The sequence below is a fragment of the Petaurus breviceps genome, unplaced genomic scaffold (assembly GCF_028583685.1).
Source record: "Petaurus breviceps papuanus isolate PSGF00001 unplaced genomic scaffold, PetGlider_PUasm1.0 229, whole genome shotgun sequence".
Taxonomy (NCBI): Eukaryota; Metazoa; Chordata; class Mammalia; order Diprotodontia; family Petauridae; genus Petaurus; species Petaurus breviceps.
The window spans coordinates 19,752,935-19,764,063 of record NW_027185903.1 but is presented as its reverse complement, the minus strand read 5'-3'; the positions used below and the strand labels follow the sequence as shown (position 1 = coordinate 19,764,063).

Here is an 11,129-nt window from a genome sequence, read left to right as displayed (position 1 = left end):
GAGGGAGAACACATTAAGGGAGGAGAGCAGGTATTAGTGACAAGTAAAATTAACCTCAAGATTGGATATGGGATCATGAAGAGGACTTTGAAAGAAAATAAAGGTTAAAAAAAACCTTTATTAAAGAGAAAAGAGAAGAAAGTAAAGAGTTTTATTATGTTTTATTGGAGAATAAAGAGAAGATAAAGTATAAGAATAGGATGGATGAGAATCACAATTAGTTATCATAACTGTGATTGTGAATAGAATAAATTCACCTCTAAAATGGGAGAGAATAGCAGAATGGATTAGAAAGCAGACTCTAACAGTATGTTGTTACAAGAAAAACTCCTGAAACAGAAAGACTCACATAGTTAAAACAAGGAGTTGGAGCAAAATCTACAAGCCTTAGATGAACTCAAAACAGCAAGTGTAGTAATTATAATTTCAGACAAGGCAAAAATGGACCTAATTAAAAGAGATAAACAGAAAAACTACATCTTGCAAAAAATGTCAATGCTTAACATATATGCACCAAATGGCAGAGCATCTAAACATCTAAAGAAAAAGCTAAATAAATTTCAAGGAGAAAAATAAAACAAAATTACAATAGAGAGGAAACACAACTATTTAGGCTGCTTTCAGCCTTAAATAAATCTAACCAAAAAATAAAAAAGAAATAAACTAAGGACCTGACTGCAACTTTTAAAAAGTTAAATGAGATAGTTTTTCAGTGAATGCTGATTGGAATGGAAAGGAGTATATACATTTCTCTACTCTACAAGCATGGCACCTTTAGAAACACTGGTCTGATATTAAGATGTATAACAAATACAGAAATATTAAATACATCCCTTACTAACAACATTGAAATAAAATTATATTAAATCAAAGGCCGCTGAAAAAGCATTAAAAATCAACTGGATACTAAATAACATTCTTAATGAATTAATGGGTAAAAGAATAAATCACAGAAGCAATAGATAATTTCAATAAAGATAATGACAATGATGAGACAACATACCAAATATGTTGAGATGCATACCAAGCAGTCATTATAAGAAAATTTATATCTCTAAGTACTTTTATAAATAAAAAGGAAAAAAAAACAGATCAACAAATTGGGCATGCAAAATAAACAAAACACTGAGATTAAGGAAAATCAAAGAAAAATTCACAAAATTAGAAGCAAAAAAAGGACTAATAAATAAAACTAAAAACTGATTTTTAAAAAGGAAACAGATAAACCTGTTAGCTAGCTTGAATAAAAAGAAGAAAGATGAAAAACAAATTAATAATATTAAAAATTAAAAAGGATAATTCACAACAAATGAAAAAGAAATAAAGAATATTATTGGAAACTATTTTGCCCAACTATATCAATAAAACTAACAACTTAAATGAAATAAATGAATATTCACAAAAATATAAAACACCCAGATTAATACAACAAGAAATAAAGAATGAAAACAACCTATTCTCAGAAAAAGAAACTACACAAATCATATATGAATTGCCAAAGGAAAAAAAAAACACAACACCAAACAGATTCCCCAGTGAATTTCATCAACCATTCAGAGAACAATTAAAACAATTAATTCCAATCATATATGTCTATATACTCTTATATAAGCTGTTTACAAAATTCCTTCAATAACACAAATATATTCTTGATAACTTAAACCAGCAAGAGTCAAAATAGAAAAAGAAAACTATAAACTGATACCCCTAATAAATATTGCTACAAAAATTTTAAATAAAATATTAGCCAAGAGATGATAACAATCTATCACAACAATTATACACTATGACCAGATTGGATTTATATCAGAACAGTATTGATAGCAAAAGCAATAAAAATCATGATTACATCAATAGATGTAAAAGCTTTTAACAAAACACAGTACTCATTTTTGTAAAACAACAACTAGAAAACACAAAAATAAACGGACATTTTTGAAGCATGATAAATCATACATATCTAAAAGCAAGAGCCAGCATTATATCTAATGTGGATTAATGAGAATCTTTTCCAGTAAGATCAGGAATGAAACAAGGATCGTCATGACACAACTTTAGTTTGATATAGTACTAGAAATGTTGGCTATAAAAATAAAACCAAAAAAAAGAAACAAAGAAAATGAAGGAATAAACACAGGTAAAGAAGAAGCAAAATTATCACTGTTCTAAGATGATTTAGAAAATTAATTGAAACAGTAGCTTTAGCAATGCTACAGAATATAAAATATATCCTTAAAAATCATCAGCATTTCTGTATAATGCCAATAAATCCCACCAAGAAGAGACAGAAAGAAGAATTCCATTTTTAAAAAAAACTTTAAAATGTATAAAATTCTTGCGATTTTACCTACCAAGTTATACTCAAGAATTAAAAGTATAACTATAAAACACCGTTTACACAAAGATAGACCTAAACAATTGGAGAAATATTGTTTGTGAGTAACTGGACCAATATAATAAAAATGACAATATTACCCAAATTTATTTCTTTAGTGCCATTCCAATCAAATTACCAAAGTATTACTTTAACAAATGAGAAAAAAATGATAAAAATTAATATGGAGGCACAAAAAGCCAAGACTCTCAGAGAAATTTTTTTTAATGGGAATAAAGGGAGTCTAGCTGTACAAGATCTCAAACTACCCTATAAAGCAACAATTCTTAAAACAATTTAGTACAGCTTTAAAAAATGGCATAATGCAGTTGAGTCTTCCAGAGCCTTCCCTCTCTTACTGTAGTTCTGTTCACAGTCCCTAACTCATTGTTGCTTCTGGGCCCTGATGGTGGTTTTGCACCCTGGTTTGGATGAAGCTGGTTCTAAGAAGATTGAACCTCAGTCGAATAGGTTCAGTCTACTAGGCTATGATTTGCTCTGTCATTTCAAAGCCTTGGAATCTTATCTTTTGTTAATGTTCCCTTGATGAGGCCACAAGACCTGTAGCCTGCTTTTCTCATTTCAATGCCAGTCACTTCACATTTTCCCAACAAACTTGTGAATATACAATAATTCTTGTTCTATTTGCTGAGTTAGTGAAGACAGCTACCCTTTGAGACCAATTAACATTTCTCATCCTTTTCAGCCTGTTCACTTCTCTATGTTCTAAGGTCAATGATTCCTGCTCTGTTTGGCCCCTGGCCCCCAGGGAAATGATCTTACTGGTCCTCTCTTAGAGCCAAATTCTACAATTTAAAAATATTCTAAAATTTTAAATGTCAGGTAGTAGCTGGAAAGTATAATTTCTTAGTGGAATAAGGTCTGAATTATTCACTAAAAACTTATTATTTCTTTCCCTTCACGCCTGTACAGGGCATTTGAATAATAGGCATGATATGGTCAGAGGGAAGAACATAACATGGACATTCTGAAGACAGTACTGATATTAGAAAGAGCAAAGCATTGCAGATATTAGGGAGCTGGCCTGGAGATCAGAAAGAACTGGTTTCAAACCTCACCTCTGATTTATACTGGCTAGATGAACCTGGGCAAGTCATTTTACACCTCAGTGTCCCAGTCAATTTTCTAGGACCATACGTTGTGGGGAAGATGCTCACTTGCATCCATAGTGGGATTTCCTCAACAGAAGCTCTCTACTCCAATAAAATAACAGTAGAATTTTTTTTAATACCCTACTGTTGCCTATGGACTATCCACACATTTATGTGTGCTGTGATCCTCCTGTGAACGATTTACAAAAAGACATGACAAAGAATCTCATTAGATCCAGAGGTTAGTGGACATATGTATCAATCCATGCAAGATGTATGATACAGTATGTATCAACAGAGCAATTAATGTGATCTCGCACCTCTTTAAAGAAGCATAGTGTCCAGAAATATGGACATGATGGTCCTGCTGGTCTTTTCTTTGGTCAGACCATATCTGGAGCATATAATTATCATCATTATTATTTCTGATGATAATAGCATTTACATAACGTTTTAAGATTTGCGAAATGCTTTACAAATATTATCTCATTTTATCCTCACAACCACCCTGGGAGGTAGATGCTATTAGTGTGCCTGTTTTACAGTAGAGGAAACTGAGGCTAAAAGAGAATAATTGACATGTGCTGGGTCACATAGCCAGTAAGTCTGAGCCAGATTTGAACTCAGATCTTCTGACTCCAGGTCCAGTACTCTCTCCACTCAGCCACGAAAAAGGTCATTTTGTTTGGTTCTAGACCATTTCAAGAAGGTCGTTTGCTTAGCCAGAGAGCCTCAACAGAGTGTAACTAAGATGGTGTAGGGCCCTGGAGATCATGGCATACAAAGATCAGTTTTAAAAAACTGAAGAAGTTTGGACTAGATAAGAAAAAATTTGGTCAGAGGGAAGGGAAATTATCATTCTTTTCAATAATTTGACTGGTTATCATATCAGAAAGGAATTTGATTTATTTTGCTTTACCCTAGAGGGCAGAACTAAGAGATATGAATGAAAGTTGCATGAAATAAATTTAGACTTGATGTAAGGAAAAGCTTCCTAACGATCAGAGCCCTGAAAAATAGAAAAGGCTGCCTTGCTGGTTGTGGGTTCCTCTTCTTTAGAGATCAGTAAAGTCTGGGTGACCACCTCTTGGAAAATGTGATAGAAGGGATTCTCATTCAAGCATGGGCTGGCGTGGCTGGTCACTGAGGCGCTGTCCAAATCTGGAGATTCTGTAAAATACCTTTTTCACCACCCCAAGAAAATTAACCACTTGGCCAGCTGGCCACCCAGCTATGCCTCAGGCCCCACGGAACAGGTAAGAGAAGGATAGCAAGTAAGGCACAGGAGAAGAAGGGCAAATGCAGACGGCTGTGATTCGCGAGAGGGAAATCACCTGAGTCCTGGGCCCTTGGACTACTTCTAGGAGATGTTCCAGAGTTGGAAGTTTGGGTGGTAGAGAGCCTTTCCTCCAGGGTAGAGAGCCACTGCTGCATTGCTAGGTTACAAAGTAATCCTTAGACTCTCACTTGACAGTAAATTGCTAATTGTATGACTGATCCAAGTACATTTCAAAAGTTCTAGACTAGACTTTAAAAAAAAGTTGTATCAATGACAACTGATTTATGACACTGATGCTTTTCTTTTGTAAAGGCAAAAGTGAATTTGACATCTATGAAAGCTCCCTCAAAAGAGGGAAAATTATAAAAATGTATTCCCAGTTGAATTCCTTTAGAATCCTAAGAGCTCCACAGTGAAGTGGAGATTAGTCTCCTTACCAGTTTTGAAAGTGGCTCTCTCACTTGGCAGGCTACACCCCGTGAAGTTGACAGCCATCACCCACACTTGATAACACCGGCCAGGTTCCAGATCTTCGAAAAGGCAGTAGCTTTCCTTCACTGTAAGTCGGTATTCTTCCAACAAGTCTGGAACAAACACAAACAGCGACTCTTCAATTACCTTACATGGTCTGTTGAAAGGGGGCAGCCATATGAAAGGTTGCCCAGTGCCTTTTCCCCCCCTAGCATTGGGGTTGATTAGCTTCTCCCAAATCTCATCATGCCTGTGAATTTTACCATTACATCATACATGAATGGAAAACAATAGCTTATTGGAAAGGAATAAGTAGGATGCTAACATCACATGTGAAAACTTGTCAGGAAAGAATAGTCCATTAATTAAGCTCTGCACACTATTTCCCACAAATAATTATAATAACTATTTCACTATCAAGTGAATTTTTACTATTCATGTAAACATGCCAATAATTGACAGACCAGTTATTTCTTCAGTTTCTGCTCCACCCCTACCCATCCTCTCTCTATATGGAAGCTCCTTCATGGGACCTGCAGCCTGCCTAGTTTAAGTAACGTTATCTCAGACACATACAGGTTAAGTGATTTAGCCAGGGTCACACAACTAGTAATTGTCAAATGTGAGACTGAAATCCGTTTCTTCTTGATTGCAAGCCCAGAAAGCTACCCACTATATAGGGCTGCTTCTTTGTCTGCTGCTTATATTGACTTAAATAGTAATAGCTTATTTCCCTAAAAATTGTTTTAAAAAAAGAAGTTAGCCAACAATTCAGTAGAGCACCACGAAAGATAAGGACAAACAAGATTTTCTAAATTTACACCATGGCAGGACAAACTTTCTCCTTTTAATTTTAACCAAGCAGACTAGCTAAAAGGTTCAAGTCTGTTGCATTGGTGCTTTAAAGTATCAAACCTGGCTTTCCTTCACCAATTCAGGAATTATTAATTCTTTCAACCAAGGGCATTTGCAATTTATAGAAATGCTTAAGTGATAATGAAATGCTACAAGCTAATCTAAGTGACTTTGTTCTTCAACTGTGACATTTCCTTTTTCTAAACAGCATAAAATGTCCTACCTTCTGAATAATTAGGAGTAAACATTATTTTTTACCATTCTACATATCTGCCCCTTTGGAACAACCTGGTTATTTTTGCTGAAATTTTCTCCTTGCCTGCCACAATTCATTCACCTTGTTAAATTAACCCACATTCATTTCAATTATCCAGCCTCATTACTCTTAAATGTCAGTTCTTCACAATTACTCCAGTTAAGAAACTCAAATTATTTCTTTTCAAATGGAACCAAGCATTTCTATAGCATATAGTATTAGGTATTGGATCCTTTTTGTGTATGTGTGGCTATAATTAGCAGCAGTTGTTGGCAAGGCCTAGCCAGCCTACAAGTTGTCAGCTGGTATGTCGTTGTTGTTTGAGGGACACCACAAGACCCAGACTGCCAAAATATCTCTCCCACATAACTCATTCCTGCCCCTATGCCTTGAAATCCCATTGAAGTCATTCATTTGCATTAAGGTATTGCCTCCCAAACAACTCTTGTTAAAATATACATAAAATAGGGGCAGCTAGGTGACACAGTAAATAGAGCACCCACCCTAGAGTTAGGAGGACCTGAGTTCAAATCTAGCCTCAGACATATAACACAAAAAACTAGCTGTGTGACCTTGGGCAAGTCACTTAACCCCAATTGCCCTGCCCTCCCACCTCCAAAAAGCAATATATATGATACATAAACAATAAAACTTTTTTTTGGACATGGCCAACGCAGGGTTCAAGGAAGAAAGAGAAAAACAAATAAAATACCAATTAGAAAAAGAATTATTTAATTTAAAATCTATCTAAGAAAGGTAACATGATTGACATAAGATCACAGATTACAGATTTAGAGGCAGAAGGTGCTTTGGAGACATTGAGTCTAACTCCTTCATTCATTTCACAAGGAACAGAGAGATAAAGAGACATGTCTACAGTCATCCAATTCAGAAATCCCTGAGCAGGATTTGAAACTAGCTCTTTTGAACTACATATCCAGCACTGCTGGTCAAAACAGATAATAAAGATTCATTTTCTAAAATTAGCCACCTCTCAGCAGGAAGAGATGAAGGCCCCAAAGGCCTGGGATATAGGGCAGGTAATTTTTGTTGGGGGAAGAAAGTAAAGAAAGAGCTATTCCTCCAGCTGGAGGGACTCAAGATCACCAGCAGCTATGGTGGTCCAGAATTATCAATAGATAGATGCTAAAGACAAAGTGAGAGGTCAGTGCAGTATGGACTTTGGGGCCCAGTAGTTGGGAATGCATTGGCTTTTGCCCCCGGGGCGAGAAGCCGCTGAGGGCTGCTCAGCCGCTGCCACATGGCAGCTTCAGAGACCAGTCTGAGGGGTAATTCCTCTTGCTTTAACCTGCTTGGATCTGGATTGTGGTCTAGGGTAGAGGTCCTGGGGTGTGTGACCAGCTTGCCAGAGCATGTGGAGGCTTCAGAAAGGGCACCCAACTAATACCTCCAGCATCTAAGAAAGCCCCAGCATTTGGTATGAAGCTCCCCTGTCTAGTAGCAGAGTCCTACTGTGGCAAAAAGCCCAAAAGTCAAGTAATTGAATGGCAACATGACCAGGCAAAGGAAGCAAACCAAGCAAAGCAATCCAAAAAAAAAAAAAATTCAACTCAACAGGGTAGAAGAAGGAACAGGGAAAAAGGAAAGAGGGTATAAGAGGGAGAACACATTAAGGGAGGAGAGCAGTGATTAGTGGCAAGTAATATATATATATATATATATATATATATATATATATATATATATATATGGGAGGGTATACTGGCATATGAATACATATGTGAATATGTGTATCTATGTTTACAGGTATACATAGATAGAGGACACAGGACCAATTTAATAGGAAGGGGTGATACTTAAAAGGTGAAATTAAGAGGTGAGAGAGGAATATAATGTGAGGAGATGGGGAGAGACAGAATGGGGTAAACTATCTCACATAGAAGAGGCAAGGGAAAACTGTTACAATGGAGGGGAAGAATAGGAAAGCAAAAGGGAATGGGTCAACCTTATTCTCATTGAATTTGGCTTGAGGAGGGAATGAAATACACACTAAATAGGGTATCTCACCCTACAGGAGAGTAAGGGGAAGGGGATGAGAGGGGGATGATGAAGGGAGGGCAGGCTGGGGGGAAGGGAAGTTGGAAGCACCCATTTTTGAAAAGGGACAGGATCAAAGTAGAGAATAGAACAAGTGGGAGGTGGGATAGGAGGGAGGGAAATATAGTCAGTCTTTTACAATATATCTACTATGGTAATGTTTTGCATTAGCTATACATGTACAACCTATACTGAATTGCATATCTTCCCAGTAAGGGTGGGTGACAAGGGAAGAAGGGAATGAATATGGAATTCAAAATTTTAAAATCAAATGTTTAAAATATATATATATATATATATATATACTATTATTAATACTAGTTTACATGTAATTGGAAAATAAGATATACAGGCACTGGGGCATAGAGATCCACCATGCCCTACTGGAAAAGTCAAAGGGGGTATGGGAGAAGATATGGGAGAGAGCAGATTGGAGGAGGGGATATCCTGTGGGACTGCTATTTTGGGGCGGTGGGTAGGGGAAAAATGGGGAGAAAATTTGTAACTCAAAATCTGGCAGAAATTAATGATGTAAATCAGAAGTTAATAAAGCATATGAAAAAAAGAGTTATTCCTTAGATGTTAGAGGTGAGATGGTATGTTGTTGTTTGTTTTAGTCATGTCTGACTCTTTGTGACCCTGTTTGAGGTTTTCTTGGCAAAGATACTGGAGTGGTTTGCCATTTCTTTCTCCAGATCATTTTTGTAAATGAGGAAACTGAGGCAAACAGGGTAAAGGACTTGCCCAGGGTCACATAGCTAGTAAATCTCTGAGGCTGGATTTGCACTCAAGAACATGAGCCTTCCTGATTCCAGTCCAGTGCTGCATCCACTGCACTACCCAGCTGCCCAAGATGGTATATTGACCATATCTAGTATGATGAAGCTCCTATAATAGGAGAGGGCAGGCAAAGAGCAAATAAAGATGTCAAAGACAAACAGCTTACTTCTGAATTTTGTCTAGGGTTGCCCAGTGGGGATAATTTCCTATCCAAGCCCCTTCTGGCTGCCATCACCTCTGGATCTTCACAGCTACAACCAAACATGTGGGAACCACAGGAGAGGAAGGGTCTGAGGAGGTTTCCTCACTCTAACAGTCTAATTAGAACTTTGGGACTGATATATTCTACAGGCTACTGCAGACCCCGTTGGTCCCCTTCTCTCTGGCTAGCAAATGCTAGTCTTTTACTCCCCTAAACTCTGCCATTCAGAAGCGCTCCTTCCTTAGGTAAAAATACATTTCCCCCTCTACTTCTTCCTGCTTTTTCACCTATATCAAATTCATCTCTACAACTTCCCAAGACTTATTTGCCTCAACTTACCCCTTCCACTGTTTTTGGCTGTCTTTCCATTGCTTTAAATATTCTCCTGCATATCATGGTCACTTACTAAATGCTTGTTGTATTGGATTGAATGGGCCTTTTGGAACTTCTGTTCAATTCTCCTTATGCTCCCAGAATGGCACAGTGGAAAAGCATTGACTTTGAAGGCAGAAGATTTGGGTTGGATTTCTGATGCTGATGGTTTCTACTTGTGTGACCTTATCACCAAATCAATTAACATCCTTGATCTTCAAACACCTTATCTATAAAATGAGGGAATTGGAGTAGATGATGCCGGAGCTCCATTCCAGTTCTCAATCTTTGAACCTGTGATCTCCAGTCATTAAACGACACCCGAATTTCTCCTGAAGATGCCACAATATTATGGATTTAGAACTGAAAGGAAACTTGGAGATCAATGACCTCATTTTTCAAATGGAGACTTGAGGTCCAGAGAGATTAGTTAACCAGAGAGCTTAGAACTCCTAGACAAGGTCACATAGGTTGCAAAGGTAATCAATCAATCAGTATTTATGAAGTACCTACTATACTCTACCACATGCCTACTAAATTCCTCTAAGGTGCTAGGGATACAAATATAAATAATTCAAATTCTCAGGGAGTTTGCATTTCACCAAAGAGATAAGACATAGACATATAACTATGCTGTATACAGAATAACCACAAATAAATACAGGGTAAGAAGGGAAGGAGAGCACCAGCTATTGGGAGGTCAGAAAAGGCTTCCTATAGAAGGTGGACCTTGAGCTGAAGCTTTAAGGAAAAGAGTTTCAATGATGCAGTGGAGAGGAGGGAGCACATTCTAGGTACAGAAGACAAGTCAGTACCAAGAAAGAGACAGAAGATGGAGTGCCCTGGATAAAACACAGAGAGAAGATCAATTTAGCTAAACTGCAAAAAAATGGGAAGTGGAGTAATGTCTAATGGGGTAGGAAAAATACCATGGGAAAACCTTATTGCATTGTTTGAACTTATACCTGTGTGACTGAGAAACCAGACCTATTGCGTATAAGATCAGATTTGTTTAACACTTCACTCAGGACCTAGGTTATGTGAAATGGGCTCTGTAACGACTGTACTAACCAATTAAATATGCTAGAGCTTCTCTTTGTCACAGAAAAAACAGATGATAGAGTAGCACATCAACCAATCAGAAGAACCTCTGGACAATCAGAAGCCCAGGTCTGCATGGCATGCCAGTGATCTTTTGCAAGATAGACTTTAGCTGAACTTGGAGATGTCTGCAACTGCTGAAACCAGTCTTGACCGGCTCAGGGAGAAAAGCAAACATCTTGCTTCCTGATTTATCTAAGAGCAGCCATCCTCCTGCGTTCTGATTTATCGTGTTCATAGATATCTTCTTCCTAGACCCCTATATCTTG

At 37.3% G+C, this 11,129-nt stretch overlaps 1 protein-coding gene across 1 annotated transcript in view; it reads right to left on the bottom strand.

Annotated features, from left to right (window-relative positions):
• The window catches only part of CMYA5 (cardiomyopathy associated 5), a 126,683-nt gene that overhangs the window by 42,753 nt on the left and 72,801 nt on the right, over positions 1–11,129 (bottom strand). Inside the window, exon 8 of the mRNA XM_069096326.1 lies at positions 5,203–5,349. Within this exon, the coding sequence (XP_068952427.1) occupies positions 5,203–5,349 (147 nt within the window). The remainder of the gene's footprint in view (positions 1–5,202; positions 5,350–11,129) is intronic.